The sequence below is a fragment of the Sander vitreus genome, chromosome 16 (assembly GCF_031162955.1).
Source record: "Sander vitreus isolate 19-12246 chromosome 16, sanVit1, whole genome shotgun sequence".
Lineage (NCBI taxonomy): Eukaryota > Metazoa > Chordata > Actinopteri > Perciformes > Percidae > Sander > Sander vitreus.
Window position 1 is genome coordinate 27,740,729 of NC_135870.1, and position 25,772 is coordinate 27,766,500.

General features: G+C 40.6%; 1 protein-coding gene across 1 annotated transcript; it reads right to left on the minus strand.

The window, feature by feature from the left end:
* On the minus strand, positions 1-25,160 carry slc25a25b (solute carrier family 25 member 25b). Its single transcript, XM_078271480.1, has 10 exons — positions 24,203-25,160; positions 10,619-10,745; positions 9,770-9,857; positions 6,807-6,918; positions 5,841-5,999; positions 4,640-4,792; positions 4,441-4,548; positions 2,743-2,910; positions 2,497-2,647; positions 1-1,471 (listed from the first exon to the last, which is right to left on the minus strand). Exons 1-10 carry the CDS (start codon positions 24,557-24,559, stop codon positions 1,287-1,289), a joined length of 1,608 nt encoding a protein of 535 aa, XP_078127606.1. The 5' UTR covers positions 24,560-25,160; the 3' UTR covers positions 1-1,286.
* Between the last annotated feature and the right edge of the window lie 612 nt (positions 25,161-25,772).

Sequence of the window (25,772 nt, forward strand, 5' to 3'; positions counted from 1 at the left end):
GCCAAATGGGTAGTGAATGTTCAAATTTTACCAGCCACTCTTTTTTTTTTTTTTTTGGGCTGGTGAGTAAAGCAGATCTACCAGCCACTTGCATATTTTACCAGCATTTGGCTAGTAGATGGTGCTAATTTTGAACCCTGTTTACATCACCCAAGAATGGAAAATGTCTTTAGCCCACATGTAGGTGAAATATTCCTTAAAGATCCAGCTAATGATACAATTACATTTTGTAAAACCTGTGGAAAGTAAAACGTGAAAAATGTAATGAAAATATAATAATGGATATATTGTACAGGAATTAAGGAGGAATGGAGGTGTATCTCAGAGGGGCTTCTGTGAAACGTCTGTACACAGTTTTAGATTGTGTGTCAGTATGACAGCCGGCCGTGGGGTTTGACAAAGTGGTACCTGGGAATAAGAACGGGCTGCACAACGTTATTGGCTGGGGGTTACAAACCCGCGTGGGGCCCAAATGATCTTTACTGACGCCCATAAATGTCCTGCACACAGAAAAAGAAGAAAAAAGAAAATACAGGCAGATTGCAGGGTCTCTGCAGTTACAGACGCCCTGCACACACTTCTAGTGGGGCATAAGGGATGATTGAGAGGGATTATCTCTCTTTACACAGCGCGGTAGGTGTCATGGAGAAAAAAAGACCCAAACAAATTCATGGTCTTGTTTTTATCATCTGTGCACATGATTACTCAAGCCAAGTTAACCTACTGTATACAGCTACTGCAGATTTTTCATTAAGCAGAGACTTTGTGGCTTTGTTTGGGCGAGGAGAGGGCAAGAGACAGAGCTTGAAAGCCAAAACAATATTAAAAAGAGTATGAACTGAGGTCAGAGTTTATCTGCCTTAGCAAAGCCCTTCAAGATTCATCTTTTACACAGACCAGCAGGACTACTCCTGCCACATGGCAATATGAAATCAATGGACTGGTACCCCAATAAACTACCATAATTCATTCAATGTAAACTTTTGTCTTGTTGAAGCAATCCGGCATTGCTTAAATATATTTAAATAAGAGCAACGAACAAATTGTTTCGGTCAAGCAGTTTTCTCCATCTTGAAAGTCTTCATCAGCCTCTCTGCTTTTAAAGTTCTCATTCCTCTTCATTCACATCATTTCATGTTAATCCTTTAAATCCTGGAATTTCATAATTTGATTTCAAAATGTTAAATGTCAGCTGCTTGCTTCTTAGAGCCCAACGCAGTAAATCTTCAACTCAAAAGAAAAGCAAAAAAAACATTTGGCCTCTTGATCCCTCTATGCATGCCTTCTCACTTTGACTGGACCCCCAGTGCAATCTTGAGGTACTCGTAGACCACGTAGCTGATGCTGACAGATGGAATGACCTTCATGAAGTTGGGTGCCAGGCCTCTGTAAAGTCCCGTGGGCCCCTCGGTCCTAATGATGTGTCTGAACAGGGCCGTCATGTTCATTTGAGGACCCCCTTCCAGTGTTGCTGAGGAAAACAGAGGAAGACAGGCTCATCCAACACTGCACCACACATAATGCTACTCCTGTGTTGACTTCTGCAGTGCCAGACGCATGAATCTTAACGTATGAACAAGTCAATGAACATCATACACCATGCCTAATACAGATGCTCCAATCTGGATGTTGAAGTCACAATACAATCATTTCACCTAAGAACTCTATAAATACTTTAGACAGAGGTTGCTGCCGCCACCTCCATTGTTTCCAAAGGGCAGCAGAGGCAAGGATAGACAGGACAGCTCTTGTAGAGAGATCTCGCAGGGATATTTACCGCTGCCGTCTGAGTGATGGGAGAATGGAAGTAATGGAAGTAATGTGACCACAGCAACCAGAGAAACCACACTGAGGAAAATGACGCAGGTGTTCATTTTACTATCCCTGAACTATACATACAGCTCAAACAAAGCAAACTTTATTTTTTACAAAGCTTGCAGAAACATCAGCTTAAAGTTTGATTATGTGGTCTTGGCCAATAAGCAATGTTTATGATATTAGTTAGATTTGCAATATTAATGGTGTCAAATTACTGAACATTCCCTCTATTTTAAAGATAATGTTTTTTGGCATGTGATAAGACAGCTGAACTCATGAAAGGGGAGATAGATGGGGAAGGACATGCAGCATGTCGAGAAGTAAACCTCTATATATCGGCACCCGCTCTACCAACTGAGCTATCCGGGCGCCCTTGGGAGGTGGGTGCTCTACAAGGTGAGCTACCCACATTTCTTCTATTTTAAGTTACAATCCATTGTGATATATGATAAGATTAGAGTACTGTAGGTGGACGCACCTCCCATGCTGTTGTGTTACACTCTTTAGCCTCTTTAGCTTGCAGGATGCCAACTATGGGGCAGCATTATAATGCCGTTGTTTGGTTCAGTGTAAAGAAGCAAAGCTGGCGTAACTTTGGATTTTCTTTACAGCAGTAGTGCAGAATCTCTGTTTGTAAGAGGCTATAGACAGCAGCAGTAGAGTTCTGTAGTGACTGACCTTGTGCCTGCATTCGAGTCCTGACCAGGGCCAGTGGGTAGCTGGCCAGCTGGCCACACGTGCTGGAAGTGGTGCCACAAGCCAGGAGGACAAACACTCCAGGATTAGCGCTGTCTGTGGCAAAGCACTGCAGCCAGTAATTCTTCAGAGTCTGACAAAAAAAAAAAAAAAGAGGAGAGCAAATGTGTCAGATAAAAATAAAATAAAAAAATATTAAGAAGTTATCCCATGAAAACAACCACACACCTCATAGACAGCCAGGTCGATGCCAGCATAGGGGATGATGCCCAGCATGTTGGGGACATAGCCCTTGTAGAAAGCAGCCACACCCTCCTTCTGAAAGATATGTTTGGCACAATCCACGATGCCCGAGTACTGGCCTGTCCTCCCCAGGGCTAATCGTGTCTTTAAGACCTGAGAGGACAGACCTTGACTTTTAATGAAACCTCTCACTTAAAAACACCAGTACACCTCATTTTACCCATCTAGACTCACACCTTCACTTGCTCATCAACACATGCATAGACCACAATCCCCCACTGAAAATCTAAAACCACTCGTTCACCTTTACACACACACAAAGTTTCATGACATTAGCCTTAGTAACAGTTTACATACATATGGACAAGTCTCCCTTGGCCCCTCCCCGACAGTACACAGGGCCCCTGATGTGATGTCAGGCCTTCAGACAGATAAAAGAAACCACCACTTTGTTGTCCAAGAGTTTTAGAAAATCTTTCATACTTACATTTTTTAAAAGGTTATTTTTGGGCCATTTTAGGATGTTATTTTTGACAGGACAGCTGAAGACATGAAAGGGTGAATGACATGCAGCAAAGGGATGCAGCTCGGAATTAAACCTGCGTCTGCTGCGTTAAGAATTGAGCTAATCTCGCACTGCCAGACCTTCCTCCACAGTGCTGCGGAGGAGGGTCTGGCGAGTCCACACAGCATTCCGGGATGGGAGAAAAACATGCTCTGGTTTATTGGCATTTCTTTAAACCAATCACAATTGCCTGGGGCGGCGCCATATGGAGTAACGGCCACTCTGCAAAATAGTCTCAGGAAGGAACTTGTTTTGGTGGAAAGTGTACGTTCAAAAGTTGTGTCGTGCAACAGAAAACTCAGATTGGACAGCTAGTCTAGCTAGTTGTCTGGATTTACCCTGCAGAGATCTGAGGAGCAGTTAACCATAGTCCTCATAAATCAGCAGGAGTTTAGATCGCCGTTACCTAGGAAGGTAACGGACATCCGGCCGAAATGAAAGACATCTGGCGGAATTTCAGGCGGCACTTAAACTATCCCGGAAGTGGAACGTCGTGGATGTAGACTAGGATTGAGCCTTTGTACATGGGCCGCATGCTCAACCAGGTGAGCTACCGGGGCGCCCTAAAAAAAAAATCTTTCATTCAGTCAAACATGTTTTACATCCCCACAGGCTGACAGGCTGCCAGAATTCATGAATGTTTTTGTGACAAAGACCTATCAGTGCTCCAATCATTCCATCACAGAAAAGTAAGAGTTGTAGAAATGATTGGAAACTCAAGGCTGCCAAGTGTCTTTACAAGTTTATGTAAACCTTTGACCACAACTGTATACTATATGTCATGCTTTTTTATTAAAATACGTTGTGTTATGATCGTCATTTACATAAAGTACTTGCTCAAACTTTGTGCACAATTGAAGGTCTAGGAGTCTGATGTGAAGATCTGATTTCTTCCAGATAAGAGGTCACAGTATAGTTTCACATTATGCATTCAAGGCTAAAAGTTTAAATGGGCAGTCAGTCACAAGACAAAAAGAATCCACCCCGATATTTCTGCATTCAAACATACTGAGTTATGAGTTGCTACGTAACATTTACAGAATAAATACAATCCTTATTTTAAGCAAGGTATTGCTTGAAAAAAAATGTTATTCTGTCTGTGCTCATTGATCTCTCACCTCCATGGGGTAGATGCTGCTCTGAGCACTTGCTCCAGCCAGAGAGCCTGCCACCAGTCTCTCTGTGATGCCCAACGTCTCTTGGTTACTTCCAATTAATCGTTTAATCTAACAGAAAGGACATGTTTTGTCATGCAACAACACAAAATGTGAAATAAAATAAACAGCTTATTGGAGTCAGAGCTGTATTGCTGCATACCTGTTCGTAGGCCATGAACTTAATAGCCGACTCCGGGGCTATTTTGATGACATTGATGCCGTTACCTCGCCACAGTGACCTCACACCACCCTCTCGGATCATCTGGACAAAGCCACCAGTCATATGCATGCTGTTGCTCTTGGAGGCGTGAACCTAGGGAAGCCAGGAACAGGACACATAGTCAGCATCTATTCACACTGTGATGTAGGGCTGCAACTAACGATTATTTTCATAGTCGATTAATCTGTTAATTTTTTTCTCGATTAATCGATTAGTTGTTTGGTCTCTAAAATGTCAGAAAATGATGAAAAATGTGGATCAGTGTTTCCCAAAAGTCCAAGCTGACATCCTCTAGTGTCTCGTTTTGTCCACAACTCAAAGATATTCAGTTTACTGTCACAGAGGAGAGAAGAAACTAGAAAATATTCATATTTAAGAAGCTGGAATCAAAGAATTTTTACTTTTGTCTTAAATTAATTTAAGAGTTGACAACTAATCGATTAATCGTTGCAGCTCTACTGTGATGCATACCTGTCAACACTCCCGATTTACGTGGGAGTCAACCCACTTTTAACCCTTTTTCCTGCACTGCTACCGATTGGTAATTTTTCCCACTAATATCCAGATTTCATAGTAATATGACTCAAATGGGTACTTCACAGTTTCTGTTATATGGCCAGACTGTAGGATATGTCATGGTACAACCTGGCAACCCAAATGACCCTGCCTGACGTGCCGTGCGTCACTTGCTACGTTCAAGATTACGAGTCAGTGAACTGAACGGAGTATGGATGAAACAGCTCCTAAAAAGAAGATGTATGCGTCAAAATTTCTGTCCACTTGGTGCAAGACCTTCCCGCTTGTAGCCGCTAGCCTCAACAAACACCATGCATTTTGCAAAGTATGTCGGTCACACTTTAGCATAGAACATAGAAAAATTACGTTAGCAAACATGCTAATTATAGCAAACAAACAGGCTGTGGAGGCACAGCGGGGAACTGCTAACATCGGCTCCTTCCTCGTGAGAGGTGTGTCGGAGGCTGATAACGTCACGAAGGCAGACACAGTACATTTTAGTACATTTAGGATTGCTATGGATTTAAAGCTCTTTTAAAGTCACTTAGTATATGTATATATATATATAAAAAATATCCGTCTCTGAGAGTACTCCCTAATTCATCAGCTGTGTGTTGTGCCTTACCTGCATGAGTACTTTGAGCCTGTCCAGTGGTGCTGTGCAGGTTCGGGACACAGCACCAGCTCCCCCTCCAGCCACTAGGTGTCGCCACCACATTCCTGTTTTCTTCTCTTCTGCCGTGAACTCATCAGGCACCAACAAACTCTCCCCAACATCTAAGATCTGAGGAGGAAGCAGAGAGTTTCAGCCTTTTACTGTCTATGGTTTCAGCCACTAATCCTCAGTAAACAGTTGTTTAAATGGAATTAGTGCCAGGGGATTACCAAATCAGGTTACACAAATAATAAGTGCCAGAGTTTTGGTGTGATACAGGGAAAAGTGCTGTATGAATATTAGTACTATTTAAATATTAGTACAGTAATTTTAATAATACACATAGTTACAAACTACTCAAATGGCTTTCTCTGAATGCCTATATGCTTTTACAGAAAGTAAATTACATTGTATATTATACTCATTACTAGATACCAAAGCATTCAGTTTTTACAAGAATATTTTCTTAACATACATTTTATCTCATTACTACACAAACCCAACACATGTTGGTAAATTATACTTTCATCATTATAACACGATAAGTTGTATGTTTCCATATGGTGTAAAAACAAGAAAAAGGTCCATCATCTGCCCTTTCTAAGCTAAACATTGCCAGTTCCTGCGGTCACTTTGCGACTGAACGAAGGAGGACCTTGGGATGGATGCGGATTTTGCCTTTAATTTAAGCTGAAAAAATATGATCTAACATACATTCTAACTAATGCAACTAGCATCTATAATTGCATGTCTAATTATGACTCTTTGGTATTTTCATCAATTCAAACATAATATTCTGGCAGCCGCGTTGAATGTTTCCTCGTCATCTACTTTCACATTGCCCCAACATTAGAGCAGGAAAGATGAGATTTTGACTTAGGGTCTGCTCTTAATGTTTCTTGCCCTTGCTTTGAAGCAGAGAGGAAGAGTGCGTACCGTGGAGTGTTTCCAGTAGAGGATGATCTCAGGAATGTTGTCTGCTGGATGAAGGAGATGGTAATCCCGCCACTCATTCCAGTCAATCGTCATTGTGCCATTTTGATCCATACTGGGGATTTAAAATACAGTTGATCCAGTTAGGAATGTGACAGTTTTAGACAGTAGAAAGAACAAGTTATCTGCTCGCATGCACTGTTACTTCAACAATGGCAACACTTGTTCTAATGGCTTCCTTTATGAGTTCAAGTGCATTCTGTTGTGGTAGGATGCTTCACTTGATCACTCACGCAACTGCTTCACCATATTATCACAGCATTTCTTTGTTTTGCCAATGTGATATTTGTTGCATTTTCCATATGAAATCACTGTATAAAATGGCAGCTGGTAACTGAATTACACAGACTAGACATACTGCAGTGGTGATCAGGGTAGCACTGGCTGAGCAAGCAGACTATAGAATCTACTACTTACTACAAGATAGGGGCCCAGATATGACCCCTCCTGACTCTGAGATCAGCCAGAGAGAAGAACAGACAGACAGAGACAGACAGACAGGAGGTTAGAGGAACTAGACAAGGATCACACCAAGCCAAAACTACATGAGCCAGTTGCTGCTGATAAATAGAACTAAAAAGTTCATATGAGACTAAAGCCCTTTTCAAACATGGAACGTGTAACACTGCTTCATGGATCGGTCGATCTTCTTTGTCATTCAGACACAGGTGGCCATGATGTAAAGGTTTCTACCTTTTTGTGCAAACAGGACAGGACAGTTAGGGAAAGAGCCATAATGCTTGCACGATATTTGGCACCTGGTGTGTGAAAGGGTGTGGTGCTGCTGTTGCTGCTGGAGAACAGCGCTGAGTTGAAAAGCAATGGATTAAGGAAGAAGGAGCAGTGTTCTCTGTTCTGTCAATCACTGCATCAGTGATGGATTTTGAAACTTGCTCCACACAGTGAAGGGAAAAACTAATCTGACATGAGAAGGATCTCCTCAACAATGTAAAAGTGTTTTCTGTCTTATCCAAAGGATTTCATTTTCTTTTTGCAAAGAATAGTTAAGTGATGCACTTACTACAGTTCTTTTAAAAAGGTATAGCGTGACATGCATGTAATCTCTGTGTGTATTTAACCTTGTGCTGCTGCAGCCTTTACATTAATTTGAAAGAAAAGAGTGCCACTTTAACTTTATAAAAGATACCAGTACTTTAAGCTCCTGCATTCAGAACCTACACATTTTAAATTAAAATACTTATTTTGAATATTGAGCACAGCAGCCAGAAAAGCAATCACAAAGAAATGGCTTAAGCCGGACCCCCCATTTGTACAGGACTGGTATCATATCATTTATGAAATCATTGTAATGGAAATAATTACTTTCTCCATGAGACTCCAAGTTAAGTTTAAATTTGTAGAAATTTGGGAGAAGTGGATTACTCATTTTTCAGGAAATGCCCTTCCTTTGTTTAAATTTCTGATACCTGAACTTGCGTATCGGCCAATACTGAGTACCGATCCGATACCAGTGTGTCATATATTTTATTATGTTTTAACAACTGTATACTACTATCCCTGTATGGATGTGATATGATTTCTATCTTTGTTGTCAGTCTGGCTCAGGTTAAACCCTTTGTGAAACATGAATGCCACAGAACGTTCTTTTATTCTCCAGTTTGACAGTCAGTTATAACGGAAAAAGAACATAAACAAACTACTTTAAACGTATTTTTTCTTTAGGGCTTTATTACGTGGTATCGGATCGGTGCATAAACTCCAGTACTTCCCAATACCAGTGTTTTAGGCAGTATCGGAGCCGATACCGATACTGGCATCGGTACATCTCTAATTTTTTTATGCTATATGGTCCTATTATAACTCATTGTACACTGAATTAACTTAGAGAAGGCCCCCAAAGCACAACTTAACTGTATACTACTGGCTTAGTGTGTACTTTTATAGATTTTACTCACAAAATATAACAAAATATTACCCATTAAACTATCATTAGAGTTGAACAGCCGTTAAGTAAATTTAAGTACATTGCGCTGATAATGCATCTCTTTCACTCTTCACTGTAAGTAAACATTTGAATGCAGGACTTGTTTGTTTTTTTAGATTGTGAGATATTGGGTTATTTGTGGGAGGTTTCTGTTTGGATAATAATATTTATGTTTAGTTGATATTTATGTATTGTACCTTTAGATGTCAGAATGTTGGGTTTATTGTTAGTTGATGTGTCTCAATAATCCCATGAGGGATAGATCATGTAAATGACCAGACACAAAAATAAAAATGTATTTATGTACTGTGCAGTATTAATAGTTTTACTATTAATAGTTGTGTACTTCTTCTACCACTGCCAATACCAATCTTTCTAGTTAGAGAAAAGAGGAAAAGTAAAGCAAGACACTATTTGTCTGAGTCCCCAAATCACTTATTCCACCCCTGAAAAACACACCCAAAACATGGCTACTCGCTGTCAGAAACACACTTGAAAGTGAAATACATTCAGCGGAGGTATTCATTTCCAAATACGCCCATTAGTCGCCGGTAGGCCGCTGCGGACGACTCAGTCAGCAGAGCCGTGAAGCCCCACCCCGCTGCTGCACAGCAGTTTGTTCGTTTATTTACAGTTTACTAATATCGAACCGTGTTGTGTGTCCAAATTGCACTAAGTTATGCCATTAGGTCCCCAGCCATACACCCACCAAGTGTGATACAGATCGGAAGAACGGTTCTCGAGATATGCTCAGGACACACACAAAATTCCCTGTCTCTCAACTGTTGTCTGTAGTTGTTTAGCTTCTTTGAATCAGATCACATGCGTAAAAATGTGACATGTACTATGCAATAAAAAAGGATGAAGACATCACAGATAACCACACACTCACAAACAGCAACTGAACATATTTGTGAATCTATTAAGTGTATTACAGACTGGATCACAGAATTACTTTCACCTTTTGAGAATCTTCTCAGCCTGTTCCTCGGAGATGTTCACTCCCAGGTCACGCAGAGACTGCATGATTTCTTGCGAGTCGATCCGGCCTACTCCACAGAAATAAATGTGTTATTTATTAATTATGAACTCCACTACTTTTACACATTTAGGTCTGTTTACTAGTCGTAATGAGAAATACTTAACCTCTAAAAACAGATGTATCGTTTGAACCTCTCCCCTCTGGCAGGCACAAAAACAGTTTCTTCCCCTCTGCAGTCAGCCTCATTAACACGACCCCAGACCCCATAGACACTACACTTTGCATTAAGGTCCATCCTGGACTATACACCTGCCCATTGCACGTACTATATATTTTTGCACATTCTGCACTCAATCCATTCAGCCTCTTTTTTCTTATGTTAAACAGCTATTTTGTATATATATTTGTTTCTGTATTTATTGTTTATTTCTTATTAATGTTCACGTTTGTTTGTTTGTTTATGTATGCACCAACTAGTGTTACTTACTTGGCAATAAACCCTTTTCTGATTCTGATAATGTCTTCCGAGTCTCTGGAGTAGCTTTGTGAAGTCTAAATAATGAACCCTGATGATGTCATCAGGGTTATCTCCGCTTGAGCCTAAAGTCTAGAGATTAATAACAGAAAGCCGGCATTACAAACCGGGGCCGCGGAGTATAAAAAGGTGTGGGCATTTAGCGGGCAGGGATGGTCTTACGAAAAGATTCTACATGCATTATGGGAATTAAGTTTTTTGGAGTTTGACCCAAACGAAGGATTAAAAAGTCAGTTTTGAACATGAATGAAATACTAAATCGCTAGATGTAGAATTGTACCAAGATTTCTTACCATCGTTCTTCTTGTCCAGACTCTTGAAGACCAGCCGGAGTTTCTTCTCGTGGTCTCTGAGATAATGAACAAACTCCTCAAAGTCTAACTGTCCATCCAGGTCTTTGTCTCCTGCTTTCACTATTTTCTGTAAGGAGAGAAGAGACAGAAGAAACCTTTGAGGGACAGCTAATTTTTGTATTTAAACGTTTCAGTAAGATGCATACTGTAGCCATTTATACAGCAACATTACCTGTAAAGGATATTAGAGATGGTAGTATAACCTCTTAAGAAATTCTATGCTTTTTGGTCTAAACGTCATACCCAAATTAAAAGTGGTACAGCTCCCATATACTTTGACACACTGGGGTCTGATATCATTGGAAAAGTAACACTGTCAAGTTTTTGTAAGTGTCAGGGTGATTCTAGGCCTTACTGACACAGAGTTACAGAGGCTAGAATGGAGGTTTTTTTATTTCCGTCCAAGTCATACATCTGTAAAATTATTAAAATACACTGCTGTAAACACATATGGTGACATACAGACAACACAAGGTCATAGCCACATGACTCCGCTTACTACAGAAAAAATCCAGAAGACAAAAGACTCAAAAATGGATTTTATATGAATTTTCTTCTACAGATATGTCTGTCCGTTTTTTCTTATTTCCATTTGAACAAAATACAACACTTCTCAAATAGACAAACACACCCACATCAATCACACATAACCTTGAAATAACTATTTACATAAATATATAGAAATAAAAGTAATTATAAAATTGGTCAGGGTGTGATATGCATTATAAGAGGCCCTGTTTTTGCTTTGACACAGCTACAGCCATCACAGGGTTAAAACTTCAGTGTAAAGTTTGGTGTCTATTGACTCGTCTCCTTATTGGCTATATAGATATGAGGGTCTTGTAACATGGAAATCTAACTGGTCCGAGCAAATGTCGATCAACTTCACGTGGGTCTGACAACGCGTCAAGAGGGACGGCTTCCCATAGGGCTATCGCAGGCTACACTGAACATATTGTATGAACAAGGTATCTTTGGAATCCTTAGACCTCAGAGAATACAGAACACATTAAGCATGTAGAAGCTTCGGGTGAGAAGCGAGCTGCGATACAAGTCCGGAAATGAAAAAGTGTTTAGCGTTTTTCCGTTGAAATTCGGCCAGAAACTTCAAGATTGTGAGGCGAACAGCTCGTTTTGGATAAAATGGCTTGGATATTCCATTTCCTTGGATTGTTGGCGAGGTATGAAAAAAAAGTTTTTGGAAAAAAAAAAAAATCACCGTGGACAAGGAAAAAGGTATGGATGCACTCTCGACTCTAGACACCAGCTGTATTTCTTTAACTTTATAACAGTTGTATAACTGCTATAAATCATCTTATTCTTTGTGTGTGGGCTTAATTGAATCATGAGAGGCTAAGCTTTCAATTGTTGTGTCGCATGACCGTATATTTTGAAGATGTAATGCTTTAAAGTTACACCGCAGCGACAAAGTGTGCCGCCCACGGTACAGTGATCCTTGAGAGGATAAGAGATATTTTGCCGTTTCAAATCCAGCTCTGTGTGGGCAGTGTGTGCAGATGAACAGTGTTTGGCTTCCCTCCATAGCGAGGTCTGCTGAGATCCACCGAGATCCGCCGGATGACGCGGAAAGCGTTGTTTCGCATTTTCAACCAGATTTCAGCAGACCTCCGCAGAGAGCGGCACCATGGAGAGAAGCAAAACAGCATTCATCTGCACACAATGCCCACACTAGGATGACACAGAGCGGATTTAAAATCGACAAAGTATCCTTAACTTGAATTAATTCACTGCTGTTATCAAAGAAAGCCATATAGCTTTGTGGACAGAATAATGTGACAAACAGTAGGTCAGAGTGTGGATGTTTCCACCATCTCCTGCCATCTGTGCACTGTTGACTCAGCCTGCAGTTTAGACCACTTTACAGCCATCACACATATCGGGTTATTAGTAATCTTACACAGCTCACAGCTTTTGGCCAATATAGCCTGCCAAGCCAAATGGAAAGATTTCTACAAGGAATTAGAGTTCGCTGGAGTATGAATATACACTTACGGCAGGAAATTGCTACCTAAGGGAAGGAACAGCTGGGTGTGCAGGCTAAAGAGAAAATCTACATGTTTGTCTTTCACAGAATGCACCTGAGCAATAATTGCCAAATGATTTGCTCTGCTAGCTAGGAGGCAAAACTGACTGAACATGCAAAAAAAATGCAGACCAGTCCATAGGCCACTGTTTGATGAATATTACACTACAAACTACCTAAAGGATTATAGCAGCAGTTTTGCATACTTTAGTCATATACATCTGCTTTTAAAGTTACAATAGGTTATATGTTATGTTATAGCACTGTAATGCAACTGCAATAGTGGAACTGTGCTACCTCATGGTCGCAGACAAGTCCATATGTGACTAAACTGTTAGAGAGACTCTACAATCGTGCATTGAAAATAATGGGCAAAAGGCCAACCAGATCACATCATTGTCACGTCCTGAGAGATCAGAACATGTTAAGATTTAATAACTACATTGCATGTAGGTGTCTTGTATATTTATGAGCTTTATGTATTTTAATTGTGGCAATGTTTAATGTTTTAATTACTGGTTAAAAGCCCTTCCTTAAAAATGATGTAATACATTAGAACAGGAACCTTTATTACGCCAAGGACCCCTTAGCTAAAAAAAAGATAAGGAGCAGGGACCCCTTACTATATATATGTTGTATAAAATAGAGTTGGATATTAAACTGGGCCTACAATAACGTTTAGGGCAGCCGAAAGCCGATACACATACCATTTTATTGTGCATACAATACTAGGCTTTTAAAATAAATATTGTTGGCATCTTTATATAGTTATACATCATGTTTTAATGTTAAACTGTGGCACAGTGAATCCTTAAACTGTATCTGTGATTGGCTACCTTAGCTATATAAATGTTGTATACATTAAAAAAAGATCGCTCTTTACTAATAATGTTGTATTTATATTAATGTATGTTTTTTTTTAAACAATCAAACAATAATTTGGCGGCCCCCCTGCAGCAACTCTGAGGACCCCCTAGGGGTCCCGGACCTCCTGTTGAAGATCTCTGCTTTAGAATGCAGCAGCCAGAGTCCTTACACATACACGTACATTTGAGGTAAGAAAAACTCCGTTACTGTGGTCCTGCTCTCTGAAACAAGCTGCCTGATGACCTGAGATCCATCACAACTGTGTCCGCATTCAAAGCTAAACTCAAAACCTTCTTATTTTCTCAGGCATTTGATTAATTACAGTGTGTGCATGGGTGTGTATATGTGTAGGTATATGTGTGTGTGTGTGTGTCAATAAAATTGCCATTGCTTTTAAAAGTTGCAATACCACAATGTAGATACACTCTTAAAAGTAAAAGTCCTGCATTCAAAATGTTACTTGAGTAAAAGTGCATACTGTATTAGCAGCAACTTTTATTTTGAGTATCAAAGCTAAAACTACTCATTATGCAGCCAACAACAGGGCCATGTTCGATAGCGTGAGCTGAAAGGGGCGCTGGAGAGAGATCTGCATGGTGGCCACCCACTAGGGATATTTGGTGGCCACAGAGAAACTTTTTGTGGCAACAGGCCATGCCTAATGTCGAACCCTGTGAAATCTCTCACAGGTATACACTTCAAAAATACACAAATCACTTCTCAGAGTGTGAAAATTCAGTACATTAAAAAAAGAGTGACCTTCAAGGCAGAGTAGTAGTTAACGAAGCAGCTGGCCTTTGTTTGCCTTATAGTCAATCGCTTACTCAGTCCTTGCACCACACAAAATGCAAAACAGCGCTACTGATCACTGCAATTCCCAATTGAATGATGCACACTTGTCTGTGAGAGGATTTTTTTGTGAATAAAAAAAAGAATCTATAATGTGCTGATAGATGTACCAAGTGCCACTGTAACTATTCATCTTGGGAAAATATAAGCGGTAACTAAAATTATACTTCTAGCATTTTAAAACGTTCCAGTTGAAAATATAGTTTTACTTTTCTTAGATATGGCAATGCAATGATCAGCAATGAACACAGGGTGGAGCGCTCCTATACTACTAAACAGCGCTCTTTAAAATAGAGAGTTTGGCCAACTCAAATCATGGGCACCATATTGGATACCATCGTCAGATGACTCTACAGTGTAACCCTATGGGACGAATATGCTATCTCAAAAAAAATAGCTTATTTCCACCATAAACATGGTATTATCAACGTTTGTGAATATGTAAAAGGCCCTTACGGAAATATTCCAGTGTATAATTTACCTTCTACATCGTAAATGGGCCTATAAAAAAAATGCCCATTGTAGTGAGTGACCACGTCGCCTAATAAGTCTCTGAGCAGTGTTTACCTTTCTAATGTCTGCTAGCATACGTACAGGCTAACTATTGCCAGTTAGCTTTGTGTGTGACGTAACAAAAACCCACCCATCTCATAGGAGCGAAGCTTAATATTTCATTAAATAAAATGATGGTACAAAAGGGGCACTAATGCCACAGGTCTTATGTTGACAACATGGATGCAGATATAGGAAACTCCGAAGGCAGTCGTAATATTTCCCTAGCAGGCTAGGCTAACGCTGTTGCGCTAATGTTAGCAAATGTCAGCGTAGCTTTAGCTAGCTGTATAAACTTGTGAAAAGCTGAACAACATCCCCGTCCAAGCTGTGTTTCACTTTCCCTCCAATATTACTATAAACATAATAAAGACACCTGGACTTGGTCGAGACCAAAAGCCATATGACTATGGCAAGATCACAAACATTTAGGTACATGAGTGCTAGCGAAAAAGCTAATGCTAGCATAAGGCATGGCTAACTTCAAACTTCATTAATTTCTAAAAGCAGTGTTAGAACTTTTTTTGACAGCATGGTACACATTAACGATGGTATTACTATATTTGTCCTATGTAATTTGCTATCATATCGAAGAGAGAAATTGACATTTACCTCACACATACAGCTCCCATACTTTTCGCCTTTTTGGTTCACGGGGGGGACTTGTGAAATCTTTTTCCGCTTCCCTGTCTTTCATTGCAGCCAAACGCGCAACAGTTGGGCATTTTTTCAGTGATTTATGTAATTTTTTAAATAATTTATTACACGTTTCCACTATTCCCTGCATTATGTCAATGGGATTGGGAAATGGGTCTCATCAAGTGCGTCATACACTTGTGGCACAAGGTGCACAGTGGAGTGAAAACAGAGTGAAACATAGCTACTGAGTAAGTAGTAACATTGACTTGGTTCTCTGCTGTTGGTGAGCAGACCAAGGGTGAATACAGCTTAAGCAGTTACATGGCGCTGTTCCTTTTCTCAGAATCATACAAGCGTAAAATAAATTAGTTACTCACATCCATTACATCTCAACACTCAGTGTCCCAGTGTTTGTGGCAGTGACCTTTATCTCTAAAAGTGTCAAATCATCTCATTCTTACTCCTCAATCAAAGCAGTTTTCAATGACATATAAAGAAAGAAAAACAATATTTTCAATTCCTTAAATTGCAGTTGTGCCTTGACCAAAGTAAAAAAAACTATTTACATTAAAAGGAGAATTCCGGCCAATTTTTACGTTAATCTTGATCGCTATAAATATGCGTGTACTTTCGATTGAAAAACCCCCGACTAGAATCGGTGCAGGAAACACGAAGTAGCTGCAGCTACGTGTACGAGCTTCCACTAAGCTAAAACAGCAGTTGTTGGGGCAGGTTTTAGAGTGCCTTTGTGCCTCTTAACAGACACAAAATGCAATTAAAATGTCTGTGCAACATGAACAGGGCCCTTACGTAACAACAAGATGCGTTTTCAACTCAGACATTGTTTAAATTCACCTACCCTGTCTCGATCCTGCCGGTAGGTAGCTTGCCCCGTTAGCTGCTAGCTGCCGTCTGTGATAATTATCACGCAGCAGTTCCGTGTGTATTTGTAGCTCATCCATTTTGTGTGTGATCGATCTGGTGTTGGTGAGTAGGACCTGATGGTGGTGCTGGATAAAAAAAGTCAGGGGTCTAGCCACCTGCTTTATCCTACCTGTTGAAGATCCGTAGGTGGTGCCACCATGATTAATACTTGTGGAGTAACAACGCTGCTGGTTTTTGTACTGTTAGAGGAGTGTGCAGTCTTTTCCTGGAGACCAGCTTGCAGCTCTATGCAGTTCCCAGTAGCCTCAGTTTCTTTCTCTCCTGGAAATTGAGTTTCAGCAGGCTTACATTGCGTCCTGCCAAAAAGACTCTGGCACAGGAAAGTCAGCATGCCCTGCATCATCCTCAAAGTGGGGCTTACTGTGTCTGGGTGAATGCCGTTTCATCAAACGCAACAAGGACACTTAACGGTGTCGGTTGGCTGAAAGAAAGAGTTGAACTAGCAGAACAAGTGTAGAAAAAGCTGAACAATGCAGGACTGTAAGGAGGGCTCCTCCACTTTCTTCCACTACGCTGCTCCAGCGCAGTGTCTCATCTTCTTACTGGATCGCTTTCTCATTTAAATCACTCAGTTAAAAGACGTCCAGGTTCAGGTCCACAGACAAACACAAAAGCAGCAGGATAAAAACTAAATGCACTTAACTCTTGCCATTTAACTTCTGAGGCATGATTGGTTCGCCATTTATCAAACCCAGAATTTCACACTGTAAGTATCTTATGTTGAGAATAATTAAATGATTGCAGGAGCAGCAGCAGCAGCATCATAGAAGACGGTCCGGATTTGCCACTTAGTATCAGCAGCCAGAGAAATGTATCAAAAGAGAGCCTCCAGAAACCTGCATCATCACTGCAGCTGAGCCTGACCAATCACTGCAGCCCATACTAGAAGGTTTGACTGCCGAGCCACTCAGCCAATGGAGGACAGGATAGCAGCATGAAAAAATTAATTTATGCCTTCAATCGTCAGTCAGAGTAGAAGAGAGGTGGGGTGAGAAGAGCAGGGTTTCCCATTGGTCACACCTCCCTCGCAGCAGCAAAATTCTGCTGAGTGATGCCTTCCTATCCCTCCCGCATTATCCTCCTGCACTCCCCCTGAGTCATTCCAAGCACACTGTCAGCATCCAGCAGGCAATCATATCCACTCGAGAACCGAGCTCCGCTGTATTTTAATTCTCAACCATAGTCTGTAAAAAATAATAGAGGTAGCATTGATTGTGGACTGCTGCTTTGACGCTGGGAATTTGCATTTTGGCCATCGTCATCTTGGTATTTTGGAGCCAGAAATATTGGAGCCATATTTGGACAAAAGGCGACCCGGAGAGGATGACGCGGCTAGCCAGTGTCTCTATGGTTTCAATAGCGATCAATAGCTAAAAGCTAAAGAAATAATGTCGCCGATTTTCAACCCTTCTGACTTGAGTCATCCACGGCAGTACAGACCTTCCCTTAAGTTACCAGCTAACGCTAGCTTTGGTTGACAAGGTGCTACCGAACACTGACAAGACATTTTTAGATGACCAAAATGTTCCAGTCAACTTTAATGAAGTGAAAACACAGTGTGAGGGTCAAGGTTTAAGATGAAAACACGGGCGATACACTGGTAAGAGCAAATTACGTTTAACCATGTATCCAGCTAATTTAAATATCTGTATTGTGTAAACCGTTAACTTAATCTATTATTGTATGTGGCGTTTATTTGCAAAGTGGCAAATGTTCCACCAAAACAATTTCCCAGACCATTTTGCAGAGCCACTGTCACTGCGTGATGAATGGTTTAAAGAAATGCAAACAACCCAGAGCATTTTTTCTATCCTAGAATGTGTGGTAACACTTTATTTGAAGGAATGTTCATATAGGCTCTGACACACCAACCCAATTATCGGCCGTCGGACAGTCTGGCGAGGTCAGTGACTCGAGTCTGTTCGGTGTGTTCCGTGCCGTGATCAGTCGGAGGAGCCGTCGGCCTTCATTTTGGCCATTTTGACTTGTTGAATCGGCCAGTGGACAATCTGATTGGTGGAGTGCTAGTCCTTGACTAGCGAAAGTGCTTCTTTCACAAGAAGCCAGAGAGCTGACAACGCCAGTATCTTCTTATTACTAGCCATCGTATTTTCTTCCGTTCAGCGAGTAATGACAACAACGATCCTTCTTGACTACTATCAACACTCCTACTTGTACTGCATTCACTGTCGTCAAACTTGTCTTATAACTTTTAAGACATCTTAATGACAAGCCCAAATGGCTCCACTTTACTTGAGGTTATGGATATTATTCATGACCCTGTCATTCACAGTAGAACATTAATTTATTAATGTTAGTTTATTTTGTAAACTAGATGTCGATCTTTTAAAAGACATAATAAATAATATATACATAAATAAAAATAAAATAATACAAATACACCTATACAAGTAGTTATGTATCTTGTTGTAAGTAAGTTTGCCATCTTATGTACATAATGTGGAAAAATAGATATTCCAACCTATGTGTTTGAGAAGGAACATTCAACGTTTTGGCAGCTTTGGCAGTTTTTACAGCTCTATGTGTATTGGATTGATGAGATTAGATAAAAAATGAGAAGAGCCTTCTGTGTGCGCTCTCACACGTATTTGTGCTTTCCTTACTATGGTTTTTCATGCTGAACAGCCAATCAGATGGATTGGACACGCCGCAAAAACTAGGGTGACGGTTGCTCACCGTGGGCCCAACTTGGACCGGCGGCCGACAATCTCCTTGGTGTGTCAGAGCCTTAACAGCAAGCTTCAATGAACCGATTCGTAACGTTATAAATCGGGCCATCAGCCGATTTTTTTGTCCATTTAGATCAATCCAGGGGTCCATGTATCAGTGTAGCCGTATCTGTGACAATTTAACCGGTACTAGGGATGTAACGATATGAAACACGACTTTAAGTTCACGATACAATTTTCTCAAGATTTTTTTCAACAAAATGAAATGACTTTAAAGGTTTCCTTTATTTATATAAACTGTGCAAAACAGCAGATGTGTCCTCTTATCAGCGAATATTTTATCTTAAATAACAAAATCAAAAATTAAAGAAAGGCTTGTTTATTGCTAAGGCCATATGGTTAAATTTAAAATGATTTATTTAAAATGTAATAACAATAACTTATGAGAACAACTTTTATTACCAGTCATTTGCTGTAGAAGCAACACTAGATGGCAGAAGGGTATTTTACAACATGTTGTACGTCCTGGTGCTGGAATACAGTCACACTTTACACTGTTTAGCTGTCAGCTTTTAACCGTGTTTAAGCCAGCTAACGTTACTAGCTAACAGCAGGCTAACATTACCTGCTGTGTAATGTTAGCTAGCTTCACGCCCAGGGCTGTTTAAAAATTGCATCGCAATGTATTTTTTTTTTTATCTCAACCAGTTATAATCTTTACACATTTAAATAGACTTTTAACCGACTCACGATGCATCGTTACATCCCTACCAGATACCGATTCATATCCGTGAATCTTTACACCTCTACTATTTATGTCTCACGTAATGTTGATTTAGTCATTTGTGCTTTCAATTTACTAATTTGTGTTCTTAAATTACTCATTCATTCATTTGATATTGTTTTTGGCATTCTACAGCCAATCATGACTAACTTATTTGTGCTCTCAAATTAATAATTCATGCACATTTAATATTGTTTTGGCATTATACAGCCGCTTTTAAGCTCTATTCTCTTGTTGCCCAAACAAAGTCATAAAGCCAAGTAAACCATTCTCCACACCATCTTATGCCTCTTTTTAGCTGACAGGAGAGGCAGGCCTACAACATTTTGTGCTGCTGTAGCCCATACTTTAAGATTCAACTATGTGTGTGTTAAAAGGTTTACGGCTAGACAACTGCTGTACAAAGCTGTTACTTCTCTACCTGTGGCTTTCCTGTTAGCTTTAACATCTTTAACAGACCATTCTAATGTTTAGTCAAACAGTAACTGAACCCTACTAACTTTGTTTGCAGGCCTTTTATATCGACTGAAGTTTGTCATTTACTGTTAAAAGGAACTGCAAAAGTATTAATGAGCAGGTGTATATTCCTAGTATATATATATATATATATATATATATATATATATATAGAGTCATTGTTGTCAAAAAATCTGCTTAAAAGAAAAGCTCTGTCAAATGATACAGGATATATTATTTTGAGATACAATACACCTGACAGTTTCAAGTTGTGTTGAAACTTGAGAGGAGCTTGAACCATGAATTGATATTAGGGGTTAATCCTGTGACCTCTGTGGTTTGGACATTTGCCACAATGTCAAACGGCATGTAGAAGGTACTATTATCCAGGATTATGTGACTATCCTCAGCAAACAAAGAGAGAAATTTCCAGAGAAGCAGGGATTTCCACAACTCTGATCTGCTTCCAGTCCAGTCTGTCAAATGAGGTCAGGGGAGACTCCCTTACTCAGTTACTATTTCTGCAAAGTGGACACTACAATTGCTGCATGATGTGTATTTAATCAAATGTGCATAATCCACTGCTTTCCAGCAGGAATACCCTTGAAAAAAAAAAAATAAAGACTAGTAACCCAATCAAAACCTAATTCTAACAACTTCAGCCTGTGACCAGATTTAGCTCAGGGCTCCAGATTAACACTTTACATCGGAAGCACTAGGGTGCCCACCTTATAGGTAATTTAGATGCACCCCAAATTTTAAATTTGGTTTTCAGATGTTGATGTGGGTGCTTCACATTAAAATATGGTCACTTATGTTGTTGAAATAAAAGCTAAATCCTAGATCCAAATATCTTTTCATTTTGCTACCATTCGTAGTTTTAGTTAAAATTCTGGATGTCTTTTGGCCTACAAATTATTGCTTGCTGGGTTACTTACATGTACACACACTAGGGGTGGGTGATATATATCGTCTACGATAATATCGTCATTGTTGTGTCAACAATGTTCAAATTGACATTGAGTATTTAAATTACTTCGAAAAAAACACTTCAAAACACACATTAAAACTGTAGAAGGGGCGACAAAGATGGCACGCGCGAGATTGTGCAGTGGCTCCTAGCTCTCCTGTTGGTGTACATTTATGTTTTTTGTTTGTGTTTTTCATAACGTTCCCATGTCAAGGTCTTATTAACAAGTACAGCCACACTGAACTAATCAATATAGGACTACTATACAACACAGCCGTTATGAGAGCCTTCCAGGCGGTTCATAACATCCCGGAGGACATAGCCAGACCAGATTGTTTTTGTTGAGAGAAAGCAGAAGCGAGGATACTGGTCGGGCCTGCTAGAAGACCTCCAATGCCAAGCCTCCTACTCACCAACGCCAGATCCATCGCACACAAAATGGATGAGCTGGAACTCAGCATAGCAACGAAAAACTACACACGGAACTGCTGCGTTATGATTATCACCGAAACCTGGCTGAAGCCCCTCATCCCGGACGCCGTGCAGCTAGCAGGCCAAGCTAGCTACCGACAAGATCGAGACATGAACTCCGGCAAGACCAGAAGAGGAGGACTGTGCATTTTTGTGCATAATAAATGGAGTACCAACAGCAGGATCGTTGACCAGCACTGCTCACCTGACCTGGAAGCCCTGTTGGTAATATGAGGTGCTTTCCGACCGGATGGTACTTGTACTTTTTAGAGGAAAAGTACACTTCTAAGAACTACTCGCCCCCAAAATCTTTTTTTTCCGTTTGCATTCCCACTGGCCAAGTGGCCATAGGGACTGGTAGGAGGGGTAAGGGAGTGACGCAAGCACGGCAACGGTCTTTATAGCATCGTCACTAGACCTTAGTGCCACATACAACAACAACAAATGATGCTAATACTTGTGCACTTTTCCTATATGCACGTCCATTCTCGTAGTAATTCATGCAACGTACGGCTTTATTATACTCGGAACAGACCCCGCCTCTGCCTGCTGCGCTGTGGACGTGTGTGTGTGTGTGTGACGACCGGCGAGCCGCAGGACAAGCTTGTGGAGTTTAACTCCGAAAAGACAGTTAACCACAGGTTCCTGTTAATCTTATGATGGACATGTGTTGTGATATTTAAACAAACGAACCGTCAACAGCGAAATAAAAGCCTCTTATTTACGAGAGCGGTCTGAGAGACCTCCAGCTTACCGCGAGGTGTCTGAGCATGACTGGCCGAGCGACGAGCTAGAAGCCGGGGCAGATGCTTGCTGGCTGTCGCCGCGCTTGATGGAGCTTCTGAACTCGGAAAACTTTGAAGCAAATTGTCAATTCGGCATCAATTTTCGCAAGACTGCCTATATTCGAAATCTAAACAGTTAATTTCTCGCCTAAAACGTTGTCGGAAGTGAATTTAATGATAAATAAGATGGTGAAAATTGTAAAAATTGTTGCATACATACATATACACACACACACATATTATATATATATATATATATATATATCTCTCTCTCTCTATCTATCTATCTCAATGGTTGTTGCTCTGTCTGCAAGTTTCCGAGTTGGCAGTGGGCGTGACTTATAAGTTCGACCAATCAAGTACACCTAGGAAAAGGGAAAAACTACTGAGGTCAGAGGAACGTAAAAATCCCCAAATTTTTCCTGTCGGAACACGACGAAAAAAGTGTTCTAAGAACTGCAAAAATCCCTCCGGTCGGAAAGCCCCTATAGAGACCATTTTATTAACCAAGAGAGCACACTGTAGCGACTGTTACTGCTGTTTACATAGCACCCGATGCTAACGATAGCACAAGTTTGGCTCACCTGCTAACCATAGTCAACAAACTGCAGCGCGATCACCCAGAGGGGATCCATATTGTAGCAGGGGACTTTAACAAGGCGTCCTTAAAGTCTGTACTCCCCAGCTTTTTCCAGCATGTAGATTGTGCTACTAGAGGGAAGAACACACTAGACCATGTATACTCTTAACATCAAGAAAGCATACAGAACTATGTCTCTCCCTCACCTGGGCCAGTCAGATCACATCCAACTACTCCTGATCCCAGCATACATCCCGGTCAGAAGGACTATACAGCCAAGTAGAAGGACTATTAAAACCTGGCCTGACACTGCCCTATCCCAGCTCCAGCACTGCTTCCAATAAGGACATGGTTGTGTGCAATATGTTACAGAACAGAGCCCTGCTGTATGCTGCACAATTTACGTTACAGCAGAGGTGTACAACCGAATGTTTACTCAGAGTTCAATGTTCCTACACTAGTTCAATTAGTATTTTGTAGATCTTTGAATTGTTTTTACTTGAATACTTACATTTAAGAAAATAAATAAGAATGGTTTTCATTCAACATTGTGCCCATTATTATCATCAGTGATTAACTAACTCAGACTTTTAAAAACACCTTCTTAAAGGATATTGTCTAATTATCGTTATCGTCAAAATCGCCAAAAATATCGAGATATTATTTTTTGTCCATATTGCCCACCCCTAACACACAAATAAAAAAAAACTGATTCACTAATGGGTTTTCATTTTTACCAAATATATGTCAACTGCGTTTTGTTATACTGTACATGATTTGTTAATTTCTAGCACTGTTGGTTACAGTTTTGGCACTTTCCCTGCTGTGTCAGTTAAAAAAATAATCAAAAACAAAACACCTCATACACTGAAGCTCAAATATGTCCACTTACCATTAGCTCATGTTCAGTCCGATGTACCCCTAATTTCTTCAGCCCAATTGTCAGGTCGTTGACACAAATGCCTCCATCACCGTTCACATCCAGGACTTGGAACAACACTTTCAGTCTGTGCTCCTGCTCAGGCCCTCCACATATGTCACATGGATGCGCTGATTGACCGGGGTCCGACTGCCAGTCACCAACCCCGGGCTGTCGGGGGACTGGTTTAGATGTTGGACCTGAGGAGGGGTCTTCGGCGTGCCCGCCTCCGCCGCCCGGGTCGACTCCTCGGTGGGTTTCGTCCGATCGGCACTGGCAGAATACATCACTGAGCAAGGGGGGCATCAACGAACCCTGCTGGTGCATCATGAGACTATTCGCCTCCTGAATATTTTGACACTCTACGTTACTTGCTACAGTTCAACCGGTTGAGAACTTGAAAGCGCATTTGAGGCCAGTTACTGTATATCTCGAGCCCTGACTACCACGTCACATGTCCCTCCATTTCAGCCCCGGCCCGGCACTGAAAGGAAAAGCTACCAGAAGCCGGTTAGCTTACAAACCCGACTTTTCACCACGAACACATTCGAGGAGTTGACCTGAGACGAAAATGGTTCTTCTCTATAAACTCACTTGATAAATTAGCACAGGCAGCTAGCGTTTTCAACAACAGACTGTTCAACGTACCGCTAACTATATATGCCGGTAAAACGAGACGCGATGATAAGATGAGGATACTGAGTTGTCAGCGCCTTAGCTAACCATCTATTAAAATGACTTCACCGAATCGCACGTTAGAGTTTATACGGAGCTCGTGTATCGCACATAATGAAAAATACGGTTAGTGTAATAAAGAGCATGTAAACAAGATGTTTGTTCTAATAGCCTATTTAAGTCCTGTTAACTTGCCGACGGAAAAGGAAAAAAACACTTTCGGCTCCGGGAAGCGATTTTTCATTTCATAGGATGGCGAAGGCATGTCCCGCCCTACTCTGCCCCTGATTGGCGTACCCTGGAAAGCTTACCCCACGGCTCTTTCTTACCCTAACCAATCTCACTCCTCATGCCTAAACTTAACCAATCCAACCAACAAAGGCAATGAGTACTAGCCAATCAGAGGCAGAGTAGGGCGGGTCATGCCTAAACCACATAGATCAATGGTTCTCAACCTGGGGGTCGGGACCTCATTATTCTGGGGGGTGGCGACTCGAAAAGGTTGAGAAAGATAATAGATACCGCACATTTATCGCCATATTGGGACGGACAAGACGCGCCTCCCAATGCGTGTATGATTATATGATATTGAGGCAAGCGATCTAACCACAGTTAAAATCATAATTTTGTTGCTGACTTTTCAAATGATTTTAAGCCATGTATTTATGATATGGGGTACTTGCTTAAGTAAAAATGCAACTGTTCATACAAAAACACCTTATCTTGTATAAATAGTAATGATATGTGGCTTTAAAGTTTAATATAATAATATTAATAATAGTGATAATAAAAATAATTGTAAAAATAAAAATTAATGTCACTGCAGCTAATATTTTGTGGGACATTTAAAGGTGCAATATGTAATATA

Coding starts and splice junctions, on each gene's coding strand:
- slc25a25b (XM_078271480.1), bottom strand. CDS start 24,559: ATGATGCACCAGCAGGGTTCGTTGATGCCCCCCTTGCTCAGTGATGTA. Junction 10,746..24,202: donor GGACTGAACATGAGCTAATG/GTAAGTGGACAT, acceptor CTCTCCTTACAG/AAAATAGTGAAAGCAGGAGA. Junction 6,000..6,806: donor TCTACTGGAAACACTCCACG/GTACGCACTCTT, acceptor CTTCCTCCTCAG/ATCTTAGATGTTGGGGAGAG.